The sequence below is a fragment of the Odocoileus virginianus genome, chromosome 3, assembly GCF_023699985.2.
Source record: "Odocoileus virginianus isolate 20LAN1187 ecotype Illinois chromosome 3, Ovbor_1.2, whole genome shotgun sequence".
NCBI classification, from domain to species: Eukaryota; Metazoa; Chordata; class Mammalia; order Artiodactyla; family Cervidae; genus Odocoileus; species Odocoileus virginianus.
In genome coordinates, this window is record NC_069676.1 from 14,596,518 (window position 1) to 14,615,251 (window position 18,734).

At 60.5% G+C, this 18,734-nt stretch overlaps 2 protein-coding genes across 4 annotated transcripts; both read left to right on the top strand.

Annotated features, from left to right (window-relative positions):
• Positions 1–1,449: 1,449 nt before the first annotated feature.
• On the top strand, positions 1,450–7,492 carry LRRC8E (leucine rich repeat containing 8 VRAC subunit E). Of its 2 annotated transcripts, XM_020898855.2 has the most exons (3): positions 1,450–3,057; positions 3,303–3,445; positions 4,252–7,492. In XM_020898855.2, exons 2-3 carry the CDS (start codon positions 3,308–3,310, stop codon positions 6,502–6,504), a joined length of 2,391 nt encoding a protein of 796 aa, XP_020754514.2. In that variant the 5' UTR covers positions 1,450–3,057; positions 3,303–3,307; the 3' UTR covers positions 6,505–7,492. The 2 variants fall into 2 exon arrangements, with proteins under 2 accessions (XP_020754514.2, XP_020754511.2); XM_020898852.2 differs by lacking the exon at positions 1,450–3,057 and having other exon boundaries at positions 3,157–3,445.
• Positions 7,493–9,017: 1,525 nt separating this feature from the next.
• Positions 9,018–18,677, top strand: MAP2K7 (mitogen-activated protein kinase kinase 7). Of its 2 annotated transcripts, XM_020898843.2 has the most exons (12): positions 9,018–9,223; positions 11,078–11,125; positions 13,977–14,118; positions 14,279–14,345; positions 14,464–14,577; positions 14,680–14,799; positions 14,895–15,002; positions 15,098–15,277; positions 15,379–15,459; positions 15,583–15,725; positions 16,270–16,315; positions 16,429–18,677. In XM_020898843.2, exons 1-12 carry the CDS (start codon positions 9,100–9,102, stop codon positions 16,561–16,563), a joined length of 1,308 nt encoding a protein of 435 aa, XP_020754502.1. In that variant the 5' UTR covers positions 9,018–9,099; the 3' UTR covers positions 16,564–18,677. The 2 variants fall into 2 exon arrangements, with proteins under 2 accessions (XP_020754502.1, XP_020754503.1); XM_020898844.2 differs by lacking the exon at positions 11,078–11,125 and having other exon boundaries at positions 9,019–9,223.
• The last annotated feature ends 57 nt before the right edge of the window (positions 18,678–18,734 follow it).

The following is an 18,734-nucleotide window of genomic DNA, read 5'->3' on the forward strand; positions in this document are numbered from 1 at the left end:
TCACCTCCCAGAGCCCTAACACGTGGGGGCCTCCCCAGGCTGTCCCTTCCGGGTCCCTTGAACCTAAAGACTCCCCAGAAGCCCCAGTCCTGGAAGGGCAGCTTGGAAAAGTACTAGGTTGGGACTCCCCAGACGTAAGGCCCAGAACTGGCTCTGCTGCTACTGCCCCCCACCCCCGACCATAATTTCTCTCTCGTGTAGAAGTCAAAGGTTAAACCGAGTGCCCTCCAAGGCCCATTTCGGGGCTGACAACTGTCACTGTTTCTTCTTTGCCACTTAGCTTGGGCGGTGGGTGGAAATGTGGGGTCGGGGGGATCAGGGGCACCCATCACCGCTGCCAGTGTTTAGAGGCAAGGTGGGGGCTTGGGGGAGGCATGAGAGAGAAGCAAGGGTGAGGCATGGGTAGGCGGAGCTAAGCCTACATAGGGGGCAATTTCCCGTTCAGAGGATGACAAGGACAACTTAGCCTAGTAGTCAGAGCAGCCATCCTCCCTCCATCTCTTCTCTACCGGAAGGAGCCCCCGTCTGAGGCTCCCTGGCAAAGACGCTTCATCTCAGTGAGATGTTCTTGCTCAACCTGGAACAGAGTGCCTGTGATCAGACGGACAGGACTCAAGGGTCTCCCTCAAACGCTGCTTATCACAAGCTGGGACACCTTGAATGAGTTATTTCACTTCCCCAAGTCTGGGAAATAAGCGTCTCCACATCCATGATCCCAGAGTTGGAATCAAACAAGACACCGAAAGCATCTGGTGGCCTTAAGTTCTCTGTCCCCACACCCCCATGAGGCTTTCTCCCCTAGCCCTCCCACCAGCCTGGTTCAGACAAAGGGGGCCAGTCTTGTGTCTGGGGGAAACTTAATGGCAGGTTCCAAACAGTCAAGATTGAGTCATGGAGACAGATAATGATAACCCCATGTCTGCCTTTGTTGTGTATACACCTTGCTCCGTGGGAGCCTCTGACCCATCCGTTGGGGACCCTGGGTGTCTCTGCCTTCTTGCTTTTGATTGTGGGTCTGGGATGGCCAATGGCAGAGCTTCCACAATTGTGAGATGTGTCCTGAAGGGTGGCAGGACCTCAGGGGCAGGAAGCTGGTCGTCCCTGCCTGTCTGTGTGGCATTTCTGTTAAGAGTCACCATTCTTAATTGAAGCAGTGTCCCTTGCAGGGGCAGGTGGCCAGGGCAGGGAGAATAGTGGGTGGCCAGAACTGGAAGAGAGTGTATGGCTGAGTCTCTGGTCCTGAGTCTCCTTTCAGCTTGTACACACGTGCACTGGTGTGTACACACTAGAATGCCCCCAGGGTTGTCCCACTCAGTGGCTGCAATTTGGCCCCTGGGGGCTGTGGAGTTGCCCTGGGTGTGTTTCTGTCAGATTCCTTGGTGTCCGAAGCCTGTGATGCACTGGTGGGGGTGGGGGGGTGGGGGGTGGAAGCAGGGTGGGCATCTTTACTGGGCTTGTTGTTGAGGACAGGTTGTGAAACTCAGTGCAAGGGCTGGGTCACTGGGTGAGGGATCCTGTGTTCTATGTACCCCCTTGCGTGAGCCTGGTGCTGGGTGAGTCAGGGCCTGAGTCAGGGGCCCCTGGAGACCGGGTGTAGGCAGGTGTGTCCCTTCCCTTGCCTGCCATCCCTGGTGGGATTAAGGGATGTGGCAGACTGCCCTGACTTCAGCCTGCTGGGCGGGGCCTGCATCCTACAGCCCTGCCCACTTCCACCTTGTCTTCATTCAGTAGTAATAGAAGGCCTTCCAGGGTTATGGGGACGGAAGGGGGAGGCATGGAGGTATCAGAGCAATTGGCTGAAGTGTGGGACAGAGGCCAGGCCCTGCCCCCCAGGAGATGGGTGGGAGGCTGGAGGATGATCCGATGACTCAGACGCCTCCCTTCCTTGCCCAGCCAGTGACAAGCTATCAGGATGAGGACCACAGGGCCCAGGAAACCTACATGAGAAACAGGTGTCTGTGCTCAGTCATGTCGGATTCTTTGCAACCCCATGGACTATAGCCCCCGGGCTCCGCTGTCCCTGGGATTCTCCAGGCAAGAATACTGAAGTGGGTAGCCATTTCCTCCTCCAGGGGATCTTCCCCACCCAGGGATCAAACCTGCATCTCTTGATCTCCTGCATTGGCAAGTGGGTTCTTGACCACTTGCCATCTGGGAAGCGTGAGAAGGATGAGAAACAGGGGCTTTATATTGGGGAGCATGGGTGCTGGGGAGGGGTGATGGACCGGCCTAGGAGCCCCCTCGGAGACAGTGGGGGCCTTGCCGCCTCCCTTTCTTTCCCCTTCCAGACCTGGGAAGAGAGGCTCCAGGGCTGCCTGTCTGGGAGGGTGCTGTACCAGCTTGTGGTCCACGCCCCCAAGTGACTTGCGCCTGGCTGTCTGTATCTGGAATAATGATACCTTGGTCTAAAATGAAACCCAGGGACAGACAGAGTAGGCTGGCCGCCCAGGAGCCTGGCAGCCCAGCCCCGTCCTAGACGTTGTAGTCGTAGGTGTCACCCTGGCTCTCTCCCTGTGAGTTTTCCATTTCCTGATTCTTTGCCGCTCAGCCCTTGCCTCTCGGGTGTCGGTTTTCCGCAGCAGATCCTAAACATTGGCCCCACCAGAAACCCAGGTGTCCTCGTCCCTGCCAACCCCCACCCCCCAGGGCCGACAAGCCTTCAGCTCCGCCACTCCCTGCCCCTGGGGCCCGTAACCAGAGCCAGGCTCCAGCCGGCTTTTCCGGTTGGAGGTTGGAGGTGGTGCCCGGAGCGCCCCTGAAGGGGGTGGGGGTCCACGCCCCGGAAGTCCCGAGTCTCGGGACTCTCTGTGGTCCAGTGACAGAGAGATCCGGGGCTGGCCGCCTGGGTACCGGGTGTCCGGAGTCAAGGAAGCAGAGCGAAGTGTTCGGGACTGGCGTCAAGGGCGGGAGGAGATGCCTGGGCTCGGGGAGAAGGCCACACCGGCGAGCGGCGGAGCAGCGGCCTCGTGGAATGCCCCTCCTGAGCTCTGAGAGGGCAAGCCCAGTCCCAGCGGGGCAGGGTCCCTGGGAACAGGGGTGGCGAGGACTGACCGAGCAGTAAGTACTTCCCACCTTAAGCCAAGTAGTCAGTCTTAGTCGCTTGGCTCCAGGAAGGAGGTGAGGTCTGGGGGGCGGGGGAGGGGAAGGGAGCGAACAGCTGTGGGTTCTGCCGGAGTTCGGCGGGGCGGAGCGCGGATACTGGGAGCAGAGGCGTGTTTCTGGCTCTTCTGGGGGCCCGGCTCACAAGGCGCCCTTTCCTGAGGGTCTCTCTCTGCATCCTCCGCTTCCTGCTCTCCTCATAGGAGGGATGATTCCGGTGGCGGAGTTCAAGCAGTTCACGGAGCAGCAGCCTGCCTTCAAGGTGCTCAAACCTTGGTGGGACGTGCTGGCCGAGTACCTCACCGTAGCCATGCTCATGATCGGGGTCTTCGGCTGCACCCTCCAGGTAAGGGGCGGGGCGGGGTGTGGCCTGGATGGGGCGGGGTCCCCAAGGGGCGGGGTCTGGGAGATTTCGGAAGTCTTCCCTTATCCTGTCATAGTTCTAGAGACTGGACATCCGAAATAAAACTGTTGACAGGGCTGGTTCCTTGCGAAGGCTATGCCTCTCGTCCAGACTCTGGTGGCCTCAGGCATTCCTTGGTTGATAGAGGACATTCTCCCTGTATCTTCACAGCATCTTCCCTCAGTGTGAGTGTGAGTGTGTGTCCAAATTTCTCCCTCATCTTAACTTGATTACATCTGCTCTGCAAACTATTTCCAGATAAGGCATCAATCACAGGTTAGGTATTTGGGGCTTAGCACTTCAACATCTTTTTGTTTAATATTTATTTGCCTGCACCAGTTCTTAGTTGCCTCATGCGGCATTTTTACCTGCAGCCTGTAAGATCTTCATTTTTTTTTTTTTAAGTTGAAGCATGAACCCTTAGGTGTAGCATGTGGGATCTAGTTCCCTGACTAGGGATCAAACCCAGGTCTCCCTCATTGGGAGCGCCCAGTCGTAGCCACTGGGCCAGCAGGGAAGTCCCTAGGTCTTTAACATCTTTTCGAGGAACATGAATCAACCCAGCTCTTGTATTTCCAGACAAAGTCCCATGCTCAAAGGTTTAGTGACTCTTCCAAAGTTACAGCCAGCTGAGGACAGCTGGGGATCAACGCAGACCTCTCCTGCTTGCAGCCTGCTTCCTCTTCCTATAGCTTCCCAGGCCGCCCCAGATCCTTCACCCTCTTTCATATCCTCTCCCCCATCCCCAGGTGACACAGGACAAGATCATCTGTCTGCCCAGTCATGAACCCCGGGAGAATTTATCTGAAGCCCCGTGCCAGCAGCTGCTGCCGCGGGGGGTCTCAGAGCCCATGGGGGACCTCCGGGAGTTGAGTGGCCTCAAGAACAACCTGGACCTACAGCAGTACAGCTTCATCAACCAGCTCTGCTACGAGACGGCCCTTCACTGGTACGCTAAGTACTTCCCCTATCTGGTGGTCATCCACACGCTCATCTTCATGGTCTGCACCAGTTTCTGGTTCAAGTTCCCCGGCACCAGCTCCAAGATCGAGCACTTCATCTCCATCCTGGGCAAGTGTTTTGACTCGCCATGGACTACTCGGGCGCTGTCCGAGGTCTCCGGGGAGAACCACAAGGGCCCTGCCGCCACCACAGCTGGGCGGGCGACAGTGACCGTGACCACAACAGCAGGGCCGGGGAAGGCAGGGGAGGGTGAGAAGGAGAAGGTGTTGGCAGAGCCCGAGAAGGTGGTGACAGAGCCCCCAGCTGTCACCCTGCTGGACAAGAAGGAGGGGGAGCAGGCCAAAGCCCTGTTTGAAAAGGTCAAGAAATTCCGCGTGCACGTGGAGGAGGGCGACATCCTGTATAGCATGTACATCCGGCAGACGGTGCTCAAGGTCTGCAAGTTCTTGGCCATCCTGGTCTACAACCTGGTCTATGTGGGAAAGATCAGCTTCCTGGTGGCCTGCAGGGTGGAGACCTCAGAGGTGACAGGCTACGCCAGCTTCTGCTGCAACCACACCAAGGCCCACCTCTTCTCCAAGCTGGCTTTCTGCTACATCTCCTTCGTGTGCGTCTACGGGATCACCTGTCTCTACACCCTCTATTGGCTCTTCCACCGGCCTCTCAAGGAGTACTCCTTCCGGTCGGTGCGGGAGGAAACCGGCATGGGCGACATCCCCGATGTCAAGAACGACTTCGCCTTTATGCTGCACCTCATCGACCAGTACGACTCACTGTACTCCAAGCGCTTTGCTGTCTTCCTCTCTGAGGTCAGCGAGAGCCGCCTGAAGCAGCTCAACCTCAACCACGAGTGGACTGCCGAGAAGCTGCGGCAGAAACTGCAGCGCAACGCCCGGGGCCGGCTGGAACTGGCCCTCTGCATGCTCCCGGGGCTGCCAGACACGGTCTTTGAGCTCAGCGAGGTGGAGGCGCTGCGGCTGGAGGCTATCGGCGACATCACCTTCCCCCCGGGCCTCTCACAGTTGGTTCACCTGCAGGAGCTGAGCCTGCTCCACTCGCCCGCCAGGCTTCCATTCTCCTCGCAGATCTTCCTGCGGGACCGCCTGAAGGTCATCCGAATCAAGTGCGAGGAGCTGCGGGAGGTGCCCCTGTGGGTGTTTGGGCTGCGCGGTCTGGAGGAGCTGCATCTAGAGGGTCTCTTCCCCCCAGAGCTGGCCCGGGCGGCCACCCTAGAGAGCCTCCGGGAACTGAAGCAGCTGAAGGTGCTGTCTCTGCGGAGCAACGCCGGCAAGGTTCCCGCCAGCGTTACTGACGTGGCCGGCCACCTGCAGCGCCTCAGCCTGCACAACGACGGGGCGCGTCTGTTGGCGCTGAACAGCCTCAAGAAGCTGGCGGCGCTGCGGGAGCTGGAGCTGGTGGGCTGTGGGCTGGAGCGCATCCCCCATGCCGTCTTCAGCCTAGGCGCACTGCAGGAGCTCGACCTCCGGGACAACCACCTGCGTTCCATCGAGGAGATCCTCAGCTTCCAGCACTGCCGCAAGCTGCTCACGCTACGGCTGTGGCACAACCAGATCGCCTACGTCCCCGAGCATGTGCGGAAGCTCCGGGGCCTCGAGCAGCTCTATCTGAGCCACAACAAGCTGGAGACGCTGCCCACCCAGCTCGGCATGTGCTCCAGCCTCCGCCTTCTGGACGTCTCGCACAATGGGCTGCACTCCCTGCCAGCCGAGCTGGGTCTGCTGCAGAATCTTCAGCACTTGGCTCTCTCCTACAATGCCCTGGAGTTTCTACCCGAAGAGCTCTTCTTCTGTCGCAAGCTGCGGACGCTGCTCCTAGGTTACAACCACTTGAGCCAGCTCGCGCCCCAGGTGGGGGCCCTCAGGGCCCTCAGCCGCCTGGAGCTCAAGGGCAACCGGCTGGAAGCACTGCCGGAAGAGCTTGGCAACTGTGGGGGGCTCAAGAAGTCGGGGCTGCTGGTGGAGGACACACTTTACGACGGGCTGCCGGCCGAGATACGGGACCGGATGGAGGCGGAGTGAAGCCAGGGAGGGAGGACAGGTTGAGGTCAACGCCTCCTGGATGCTACCGCCCCGGAATCTACCATTATCTTCAAGGGAGGTGGCCAAGTGGGCCCCAGCCAGGAGACAAGGAACAGACATGTCAGGTTGATGGAGCCCAGGCAAGATCCTGAGACTGGTTTGTCTGGGAGGCTGTGGATTTAGGGTGGAACATCCTGGAGAGATTAACTCAGTCAGAAGACTCTCAGACCAAAACCACACCCGTGTCTTTGGCTTGGCTCACCTGCCCCTAGCCTTGGGCCAGAGATGCTGCCCTCCCCCAGACAGCAACCACAGTACCCCATATGGAGAGTGCGGTGGGGGAGGCTCATCCCAATGGGATTTCAACCCTTTCCCCCTGACCAAAACAGCTTACATCTGGGGTTTTCTCCCAATGAGGGGACACAGACATAAGGGACCACCCCCACCCCCCCAATTTTGATATTAATCTCCTATTTATAAGTTGCTTGCTATGGACACCTGAACTCAGAAAGCAATGGTTCTCATATTTGGCTGAAATCAACATCTCCAAAACAAAACATCCCAGGCCCCACCCTTGAAAGGCTGACTCAGGACGTTGGCTGGAGGCCAGGAACTTGCTGGTAAACAAGCATTCCAGGTAATTCTGATTCTGACCATCCCAGGCCTGAATGTTGGAAATGCTGACCTACAGAGTAGATATCTGGGTGTCGAGAGCAGGGATTCTGAATTTGGTTTTAGATCCCTAGATGCCTTGAGAAATCTGATGAAAGCTGGGCACCTCCTTCCTCAGGAAAATGCTCCTGTTCACATAAGTTAAAAGCTCTGCAGGCAACTTAAAGCAATCAACATTCCCCCAGATCCCCCAGGGGGATTGGAACACCTGCAAGGGTGGTACAGTTTTCTGTAGGCTGGGGCTTTCTTTCAATATTCCCTATGTGAAGGAGTGTATATCAGTGGGTGCTTAATAAATAACACTATGAGAACTATACTTTTTTTTTTGGCTGAGCTGGGCCTTCCTTGCTGCACTCAGGTGTCCTCTAACCGTGGTGCATGGGTTTCTCATTGTGGTCACTTCTCTTTTGCAGAGCACAGGCTCAGTAGCTCCAGCACAAGGGCTTAGTGGCTCCGTGGCAAGTGGAATCTCCCCAGGCCAGGAATCGAACCCATATCCCCCGTGTTGGCAGGTGGATTCTTACCCAGCCCAGGGAAGTCTGAGAATGATAAGTCTGATCCCTTGTGTCCACTCCTGCCGTTGTCTAAGGTTTCTATTCCACCAGACCAAGTACAGGCAAGTGGCAACAGTCAGCTTCCAGAATCAAGGCTATAAGCCTCTTCCCTGGGAGCAGAGGCAAAGAGAGACCTCAGTTAACCAGGAGACATCAGGTGGTCGTCTACCTAGCCTTTCTCTGGTAGAACTGCCTGTCCTTTACATTCAGTTATTCTCATGGCTCCACAGTTTTGGATCTGCTTCACCCGTAAATTGTCATCAGGAGAGTCATGAAAAACCTTCAACACCCATCAGTTTTCTCGTGCTAGAGTGGGCAGGGCCTTGGCACAGACTGCCCAACCCTGACCTCCTGGGATCCCCACCTCCATGGTGTCTTCAACATGTGAGCCTCTTCCAGGCACCAGAGAGCAGAAGCAAGCTGCTCACCTGGGCGCCCCAGGGTTCCTGATGGGGACATTTTCCGAGCACTCTTCAGACCAGCTGAAGAAAATGTGTAGGTGGTGAAGACACCAGGTGGAGGAACCAAACCCCAGGTCCTAACTCTGCATTGTCCCGGAGCTAAACAGATGAGGGATGTCTTCAAATTTCCCACGGCCAGTCTGACTTGGAACTCTCTAGCCTTGACCTTGGCCCCACGTCGCTGAGGGCAGGGATCACGCCGCTGGATTCCCACCGTCCAGGCAGTGGCCCAAACCCTACCCCGCCCATCCTTCAAGTCCTCGTGGCCAACCCTGACCCCGCTGAAATGGAAAGGGCTTCCCACAGGTGCCTAATTATGGTGAGTAGGCAGCAATTAAACACAACAGGGACCGTAACGAAGCACTGTCCGAGATGAGAAAGGCAGTTTTGGAAGGCGTGGGTGCCAGCTAGGGCCGGCCGGGAAAAGAGAACGAATCTGAGGATAGCCTGGCGACCACCGGGGACAGCGGCAGGAAATTTAAAAAAAGAGAGAGAGCGAGCGAGGGGCCAGGAACGCGCATGCGCAGCAGACGGCACGCGCGTACTCTCGTTTCCCCTTCTGTGCGCCTGCGCGCTGCTTTCTCCTCCCATGGCTCTGTGTGAGTGGTGAGTGGGTTTTCAAACAGCGCCTCCTGCCGGAGCTCTCGGGGATTTGCACATGCGCATCACACTGGAAGGATGTGTACGCTGCCACCCGCGAGCTCTAGGAGGCGTCACCCCTCCGGCTGGGACGAAGCACGCACGCGCGGAGGTTCGCACGCGGGAAGGGCGGTGCGCGCCCAGGGCATGCGCCGTGCAGAGCGAGACGGCGGCTCGGCGGGGTCATCCAAGCGCAGGCGCAGTGCGGTGTTTGTCTGCCGGACTGACGGGCGGCCGGGCGGTGCGCGGCGGCGGCGGCGGCGGGGAAGATGGCGGCGTCCTCCCTGGAGCAGAAGCTGTCCCGCCTGGAAGCAAAGCTAAAGCAGGAGAACCGCGAGGCCCGGCGGAGGATCGACCTCAACCTGGATATCAGCCCCCAGCGGCCCAGGCCCAGTAAGCACGGCAGCATGGGGGAGGGGGCGGGCGGGGCGGGGCGCGCGCCGCGGGAGGCCCCGCCCCCGCCGCCAGGCCCCGCCCCCGCTTCCGGGGCGCTCTTGCTCCTCCTCCTCTCCGCCCGGCTCCCCGCTGTCGGCCTGCGGGGAGAGGGTCACGGTGACCCGGGGGTCGTGGGGCCCGTGAGCTCCCCGTCAGTCCTCACCCTGCCTCGGGGCTCCCCCTAATGGGGCCTGGGAACCTAATTAGTTATCGGCTCCAGGGCGAGGCCCTCCATCTGATGACCCGCCCCCAATCACCGGGAACCTCGGAGCCTCTGTCACCTACTCTGAGCCTTGGTGCTCCTACTCTATGCAGCCATGACCACATCCAGCTCCTCCGTATACGTGTACACATCCCTTTTCACCAGCTGATTCCAAGATTCAAGAGGTCCCCTCCCCCGCCACCTGGGTCCTTGTCAGCCGGGTTCAGCAGATGACACAAGTGCACCTGACCTGGGGACAGCTGACGTCGCTGGACCATGTATAACTGCCCCAGTGATTGTGTCTAGTGCTCCCTTCTTCCCCGCTCTGAGATCTTGTCACTGGTTCAGCAGACTTCCTGCCACCTACCTTTTTACCCACCGAAGCCAGGCCCCTCCTCATACTCCTCGGACTAGTTTCACTGCCACCATCTTTCTGGATTCTCCAGAAATAAATACGCAGCTTCCAAGTGTGGCAACTTTGTCACCTTGAATCAAGTGACTCCCCCTTCCACACACAGCCCAGGGACACCTGAGGCCAGTGTGAGGCTACCTGGGCATCCCAGGATAAACACGTATCGCTCCTTTGTGATCCCACGATCTCAGCGCCTGTCTGTCCGGAATCCTGTCCTCTGGCATCAAGAGCTGCCCCTCAACACCCGCACCTGGCCCGGGATCACCATGCGACATCTAGTCTGCTTGTAACGTCCTGCGGAACCCTTCCGCACATCCTGGAAGCTCACAGGGAGTCAGATTTTCCCCCTTCCTACTGACCTGATTAAGAGCATCCTCCACACATGCTTTTTCTTCTTTATATAACTTTTTTGGCCACTTCTTGCGGTATTCGGGATCTTAGTTCCACGACCAGGGATGGAACCTGTGCCCCCTGCCTGCATTGGAAGTGCAGAGTATAAACCACTGGACTACCAGGGAAGTCCCCTCCCACACATGCTTTCTGTGTCTCTCTTGACCCAGCAAATTCCCCTTGTTAACCCCATTGATATGACTTGTGGCTTATGTAGCTCCCTGTCGGCCCATCTTGAGAGGTGGGGAAGATAGCTGCTCATCTGGGTATTCCCACCACCCCCTCATCACCCCCCATTCTCGTATATGGTCCACTCCCCACCCTCCCTTTTCTGCCCTTGGTCCGTGTGGGCTCCTTACTGGAGTGGGGAGGGGTCTCTAGGGGCCCCAGAAGACCCCTGAGGCAGCAATGCTGTGTTAAGACTCTGGGGTAGGAAGCCCAGCCAGGACTGGAGGGTCCCCACCAGGCTCTTCAGCGCTGCTCCCCCTCCAGCCCCAGCGTGGATGAGACAGGCCCGGAAAGGGCCGGGGGTGCCTGGCAGGGTGGCTGTCCCAGGTGGGCAGGGAGGCACAGGGAGACCCACGGAGAACATGCCTTGGGGAGCCCCCTCCTGGCACCTGTGTCTGTCAGCTCCATCCCATCCTTTCAGCCCTCCCATCTCTGTTCTCTGCAGTTTGGTGCCGCGTGCCTCCCCCCTCCTCCTTGTTATGATTTGATTTTCTTTTCTTTTGGACAAATCAGTTGTTTCTGTTGTGATTTATTGTGGTGTTGTTTTTCTTTTTTTTTTTTCTTCCTTTTCCCCATCCAGTTATTGTGATCACTCTAAGCCCTGCTCCTGCCCCGTCCCAACGAGCAGGTACCAGCCTTTTTATCATCGCTGCTTGGATCTCTGCACCATTGACCTAACCGCTGCCCTGGCCGCAGAATGCCATCCCTCCTCCCCCCCCCTCATGCTCCGTGTGTGCGTGTGCGTCCCCCCGTCCCACCCTCACTCTCTCTCCAAACACACGGTCAACGTCTGGCCCACCCGGGCACTTCCTCTGTGTCCTGTCCCCTCCTGCTCCTCTGTTTCTCTCGGGCTCAGGTCTGCACTCCCCGCAGGAGGAAACAGACTCCCTCCCCTGCCAGGAGTCTGTCGCCTGCTGAGGGGGTCCCGAGTGTCCATGCGCGTGCCTGCAGGCATGTGTGTGTGTGTGCGCACGCGTGTGTGTAAGTGGAGGGAGGGAAGGTTGGGCTCCCTACCTGTTGATCCACCTCATCAGCTCAGCGGACCCGTGTCGCCCCCACCCTGTGCTGAGCAGGCCTGGACTGAGCCCATCTGTTCCAGGGGCTGGTGCTCCCCTGGGGGTGGAAGGCCCTGGGGGTTGGAGGGTCCTCTGGGCAGGGAGAAGTGGAAGAGGCCCTGTGCCTTGGAGGAAAGGCCCAGTGGAGCAGGGTCATGGGTTCTGCAGGGTTGGGGGTGGGGGGTGGGGGGCGGTGGTTGGGAAGCCTGGGGAGAAGGTGGCATTTGAGCAAAGTCTCCTGGGAGGTGGGGGAGCACAGGAGTGGAAGGAAACAGCCCCCCAGGGCCCAAGAGGGAGCCAGGCGTGCCTGTGGGGAAGGTGGGGGATGGGGGGCAGGCTGGCCTCATTGATCCTTCTGTGTGGAATAGGACTGGGTTGGGAAGTATGTGTGTGCTTGTGTGTGTGTATAAGTAAGAACAGGAGGGAGAGCTGGCTCTGTCGGTCCTGTGGCGTGGCGTCTGCACGTGCTTGTGGGTTCATGCCGTGCCCTGTGTGTGTGCGCGCGTGTGCTCGCTGACAGCCTGGCAGGCTGCATGCTCCACCCTGCCCCACCGCCCTGTGTCTCCCTCACCCTCACTCACTCATCCTCCTCTTTTCCGTCTCCCCATCAGTCTCTCACTCTCGTTCTGCCTTCTTGACTTGCCGTGGGCCCGGCACCACCTGTGTGATCTCTGTTCTCAGGGCCTCTGTGTACCTCCCCCCTGCCTTACCCCCCTCAGCCATCCTGCACCGGCCCCTCTTAAACACCTACCATGCTTCAGTTTGTGGGACCGGCTGGAAGCCTCTCTCCCCCCACAAGCTGCCTTGGCCCCAGGCTCTGGGGGAGCCTTCAGAGGGCCCGGTGGACTGTGTGAGGGGTGGGGGTGGGGGGCCGACAGGGCACAGAGAGGCCTAGGGAGGGGAGGGGGGTGGTCCTCACCCCGGGAGCCGATGACAGCATGGGGCAGCCTGCCAGGGATCCAGGGTCCCAGAGCTTGAGGGTCTTTGGGAGCCCTGGAGGGTGTCCAGCCAGAGAGGGAGGGTTTAGGACCAGACTTCTGGCCGTGGTAGAGCAGGGAGGGCACCGGAGGAGAGGCCTCTGGGCCAGTGAAGGGGACTGGGCTCAGCCACGTCCTCGGGCTCCCAGGTCTCTTCCATCACTCTCACCAGGCCCTCCTGGGACTGGCAGGCCAGGCTCAGAGGTCTGCTCCTCGCTCTGGCTGCGACCAAGGTCGTAGGCCAGCAGGGCACAGAAAGTGCCTGGGCGCCAAGAGCCACACTGTATCTGTCTGCCCATTGGTCACTGGGCCCACGTCACCAGGCGCCTGCAGAACTTGCAGGGGAGAAGCTCCCGCCCCCCCCGCCCCCCCCCCCCCCGCCCAGCTCCCAGCCCCCTCTCCAAGGGGAGGTGAACCTGGGAGGGTGCTTGTAGCCTTCAGCCTTCCCAGCCAGGGGCTCCCTTCTGGAGGCCGAGTGCCAGGGTCTCTGAGGTTCACGGGTTCCCTGGAGAGTCGTCCATCTTTTCCAGGGCCACTCTGGCCTCTGCTCCCACTCTGTGGCCTGCCTGGCCCGGAGGCTCCTTGTCCATCAGGGGGCTGCTCTCCTGTCCCCAGCTCCTCTCTGGCCTGTCTCTGCAGAGCCTCTTCTGGGCAGCTGGGCCCCAAGTCTCAGCTCCCATCTGTCTGTCTCCCACCCTCCCGTCCCCTAACGCCGCCTGCCCGTCCTGGGGTGCCCGCTGCCTGCCCGCTGCCTGCCCGCCTGCCTGTAGCATGCCCAAGCTGTCCGCATGCAGGCTTCTGGAAAGAACCGAGCTCCCCTCCTGGCCTGGCCCCCGTCCCTGGAGCCCTGGAGGGGCTGGGTCAGCTGGCTCCCTTTACCTGAAGGACACAGGTCCAGCTCGGGCTCCTGCCCCGGCCGCATTGGCCCCAGCTCTGCAGGCCAGGCCGGAGGCTCACAGAGTCTGCTGGCCAGAGGGCAGCCCTCCCTGACCCTGAAACAGAACAGGCGAGGCAGCCGGAAGCCTGGGTCCCTCACCCACTCTCTCACCAGTTCAGCGTTGCCAGCTTCTGGGGGCAGTGGCCCTGGGCCTCTTACCGGGCAGAGTGGGGAGGAAGGGGCCCCAGGGTGGGGCGGCCTACCTGCCCAAGGTCCACTAGCAGCCTCAGGGCCTCCTTTCTCTATCAGGGAATACTTGGGATGAACCCTCAGCCTCTGGGGACCACCCTTCCCCCAGGGCCCGCTACAAGCCCTTCCCAGTCAGGGGGGCCAGGAGAAAGCACCCCGAGAGTGGCCTAGGAGCAGGGCGCTCCCCGTCTACCAGGGCTGGGGGCTGTGCTGGCCCACCTGAGGGATACCGGGGAGGGAAGGATGGGGGCTCCAGGCCCTGCAGTTGGGGCCAGCCGGGACCTAACCCCCTCCCCACCCCTGGTTCTCACCACCCCCCAGCCCTGCAGCTCCCACTGGCCAACGATGGGGGCAGCCGCTCACCGTCCTCCGAGAGCTCGCCGCAGCACCCCACACCCCCCGCCCGGCCCCGCCACATGTTGGGGCTGCCTTCAACCTTGTTCACACCCCGCAGCATGGAGAGGTGAGCCACCTGGGGGATGGTTGGGAGATCAGGGGGTGCAGGGCCAGCCTTGGGGTGGCACTGGTGAGCTGTGTGGAACCCCCTGTGTGTTGGAGGCTGGGGTCACCTCATGTTGGTCAGGACCCCCCCCTCCACCGGCACCCACTCCCTCTCCATTCAGCATCGAGATTGACCAGAAGCTGCAGGAGATCATGAAGCAGACGGGCTACCTGACCATCGGGGGCCAGGTAACGTGACGCACTTCCCTTGGCAGCCCCAGGGAGGGTGGGCGGGAGAGCTGGTAAATGTGGGCCGGGGGTGAGGGCAGCAGCCTGCTGGATCCCCAGCCCTGGCTCTCCTCGCCAGCGCTACCAGGCGGAGATCAATGACCTGGAGAACCTGGGGGAGATGGGCAGTGGCACCTGCGGCCAGGTGTGGAAGATGCGCTTCCGGAAGACGGGACATGTCATTGCTGTCAAGGTGAGCCCGCCCCGCCCTGCCCATGGGAGCTCAACCCCCTCCATGTCCGACGGGGGCCCCGTGCCCCAGGCTCCGCGCTAAGCCCTCGGCTGTCCTGTGCAGCAAATGCGGCGCTCGGGGAACAAGGAGGAGAACAAAAGGATCCTCATGGATTTGGACGTGGTGCTCAAGAGCCACGACTGCCCCTACATTGTGCAGTGCTTCGGGACTTTCATCACCAACGTGAGACGAGGGCTCCCCCCAACTCCCCCATCTCCTCCCCCAGGCCCTGAGCCTGTTGGGTGGGCAGAGGGGTACAGCCACTGCTGTCCCTGCAGACGGATGTCTTCATCGCCATGGAGCTCATGGGCACGTGCGCGGAGAAGCTGAAGAAGCGGATGCAGGGCCCCATCCCCGAGCGGATCCTGGGCAAGATGACGGTGGCAGTGAGTGGCCTGGAGGGTGCAGGTGGGCAGGCAGGTGACCCCCCAGCCTCAGCCTCCACGTCACTGACCAGTGCCCTCCCCTGCCTATGCTGCAGATTGTGAAGGCGCTCTACTACCTGAAGGAGAAGCATGGCGTGATCCACCGTGATGTCAAGCCCTCCAACATCCTGCTGGACGAGCGGGGCCAGATCAAGCTCTGTGACTTCGGCATCAGTGGCCGCCTGGTCGACTCCAAAGCCAAAACGCGGAGCGCTGGCTGTGCCGCCTACATGGCAGTAAGTGGGGGGCCCCAGGGGTGCCAGTGGGAGGGGTGCCGGCGGGAGTGGTGGCACACCCACCCCAGCCCCAGGGGTCCATCACCCTCTCCTACCGGCAGCCCGAGCGCATCGACCCCCCGGATCCCACCAAGCCTGACTACGACATCCGGGCCGATGTGTGGAGCCTGGGCATCTCCTTGGTGAGTTGGGTCCCCGGCTTTTGGAGGCTGGGTTTTCTTGGGGTGTGGAGGCAGGCAGTGGCAGCAGAAAGGGCAGGGCCCCCTCCTCCTTGGCCAGCCCAGCCCTGCCCATTTCTCTCCCAGGTGGAGCTGGCGACAGGACAGTTCCCCTACAAGAACTGCAAGACGGACTTTGAGGTCCTCACCAAAGTCCTCCAAGAGGAGCCCCCGCTCCTGCCCGGACACATGGGCTTCTCGGGGGACTTCCAGTCCTTCGTCAAAGACTGGTGAGCACCCCCAGCCCTGCCCTCCAGTCTGGAAGGCAGGGCGAGGTTAGACATGACCCTGAGCTTAGGCCACTGGGGTGGGGTGAAGGGCCCCCTGGGATGGCGGTGGGGGGCTGCAGATTGGAACCAGAGCCCAAGCACTAGGGGCTAGAAGTTGGGTCCAGACTCAGCCACAGGGGACCCCTAGCCCTGGGGTGTTTGGCAGGGTGGTCCTTGGGCTTCACCAGGGAACTGTGAATGAGCACAGGTATCCCAGGCCTGAGAGCTGGGTCCACACAGGAGCTCCCGTGGGAGGGGAGGAGCCCACCCATCTACCCACCCCACAACCTACCTACTTCTCCCATGGGCATCTCACAGCGTGTGTCAGGCTTCTGTCACAGATGAGGGGCCTGAGTGCCAACCCCGGCTCCTCTGTCAGCACAAGGCTTGGGGGGCGGGGAGGACATGGGCTCTGGCCTGCAGATCCAGCAGCCGTGACTCAGTGGGGCGGCCAGCCAGGCCTCTTCTCCTGGCTCTCATTTCTCTCCTCTCTCTCTTTCTCCAGCCTTACTAAAGATCACAGGAAGAGACCAAAGTATAATAAGCTACTTGTGAGTACCCAGGACCCCTCTCAGCCCCCATCCAAAAACCCCTGCCCCACTGGAGGCCAGGCGGCCAGGGAAGAGACACCCTGGTCCTGAGCCCCACCCCCTTGGGTCCCCAGGAACACAGCTTCATCAAGCGCTACGAGACGCTGGAGGTGGACGTGGCGTCCTGGTTCAAGGATGTCATGGCGAAGACCGAGTCACCGAGGACAAGCGGGGTCCTGAGCCAGCACCACCTGCCCTTCTTCAGGTAGCCGCACGGCTGCGGCCGGCCCGCTGGGGGACGCGGCCTCAGGCCCCCCTGCCCTGCACAGTCCCCCAGCTGCCCACCAGGGGAGCCCTGGGACCCGGACGGCCGACGAGGGCTGAGGACAGATAGTAGGGGGCGCCGACCCACCCCCTGACTCCCTGCCCACCAGCCGTGGACAGATGGGCCTGCCAGGCCCCAGCCCTTTCCCGTCCTGGGATCAGCCGGCCGTACACGTCCCCCAACCCCGACAGACACTGTGAACGGAAGACAGCAGGCCGCGAGCAGTCTCGCTATTTATTCAGTTGTAACCTCTGGGCTGGGGCGGCCCCCAGGGGTCGGGAGAGAGCCGCCATTCCCTGCACCCTCCCACACCGCGCTGTCCCCATCTCCCCCTCCATGCACACATGCGCCCTGGCTCCATCTCCCTCTCTGCCACTTCCCTCTCTACCTCTCTGGCTTTCCCCGTCTCCCTCCCTGCCTCTGCCTCTCTCCTGGCCCAGGCCCTGCCACCCCTGGCAGGACCCCTGGGTCCACTTAGGTCCCTGGCCAGTGATGAGCCAGTTGGCGGGCGCCCTTCCCCCGGCAGGCGGGCTGGACATTGTGACTGCAGCCAGACCTGGCTGGTCTCTCTCTTTCTCTCTCTCTCTTTGATCTCAGGGGGTCCTTTTTGGAGTTTATTGTATTTTATTGTACTTGGTGGGGTGTTTGGGGGTGGGGGGAGGAGAAGAGCTTGTTCTCATGGGCTTTGTTGGTACCTTCAGAAACTTTTACCAAAGTCGTGTTTAGCTGCTTGTGGCGGCAGCCCCCCGAACCGCCTCTGGGTACTGGGGGGCTGGGCTGGGGGCTGAGCCGTGGGGGCTCGGGCCACCACCTGGGAGACACTAGTCCCAAAGGTGGGCTCTGGGGGTAGGGGATTGCTCCTCCCTCAGGGCTGGAGACTGGCCAAGCTTGCAGGGGTGAGTGGAGGACCTCAGGGGGTATGGAGGAAGCCCAAGGGGCCATGGCCACACAGGGTGGCCTTCAGGGACAGTAGGCGCGGGGCGTGGTGGAGGGCAGCCGGCGCTGGTGTGGCAGGGAGGTGGCGGAGGGAACGGGTGACAGGAGGGGGTCCATGGGGCCCCGGGAGGCAGGGATGAGGGTGCACGGATTGGACGCGGGGGTTCGAGGATGTGTTGACAGGGACAGAGGTGGGAGCAGGCCAAGGGCTGGGCGTGTGCAGGCAGTTACGCCCTTGTAGTGGCCCTCGAGTGCCCCTCGACTCACCCGGAGCTGGCCAGTGCCCAGCCCACCCTGAGGCCCCGGCATCCATGGGGCCCTGGGCAGCAAGCAGCCAGAGCAGGAGGGACTGTTTCCTTGTTGTTGGTGACGCATGCGAATCAAGTGGACAGTAGAACAAAATAACGTAACAGGAAAAAAAAAGGAAAAAGAAAACCCCAGAAAAACCATAAAAATCAACCAACACCAAAGGTGAGGAACCTCGCTGGATGTAGCTGAAGCAATCTAGACTAGGCATCATTGTACCCTCCATTTATCTCACCGAATCTAGTTACTACTAGGGTAGTCACAAAACGCCGCATGTTTAAAAAGTACTCGAAGTCATCTTTGTCCCCCGCCCCAGGGGGTGGCCACCTTTTCTTGCTCCAGTCCCCTTTGTGAGGGGAGGGGGGCAGGGTGTGGGGCCAGTAGGCATGGCCTCCGCCCTCCCCTGCCAGGGGCCTTTCTGGGTAGCTGGGAAGGTTGCATGGCCAGCCCCAAGGCCCGCACAGGCCTGAGGCCAGCTGCCTGGGTTTAATTTTTATTTAACTTTATTTTCTGTTTTGTGTGTGAGTGTCCACCCATGTCCCCCTCCCCTTCAGTGTTAAATGGAAGCCTCTCCTTCCCCCCCCCCCCCCCCGCCACCCATGTCTCCCTCCCCACGCCCCCCAGTCACCAGCCACCCCCCTCTCAACCAGGCAGAGGGCAGAGTGGGCAGCCAGGGGCCTGGGGTGGCCTGGCCCAGCCCATTGGCCCCCCACCCCTTCTCAGGCCGCCAGTATTGCCCCATCCCTTTTTAAAACAAAATGCCCTCGTTTGTAAATCCTTAGACGCTTGAGAATAAAACCCCTCCCTTTTCTTCCACTTGAGTCTGTGGTGTGTGTCCTGAGCCTGGCAGCAAGGTGGGAAAAGGGGAAGGGG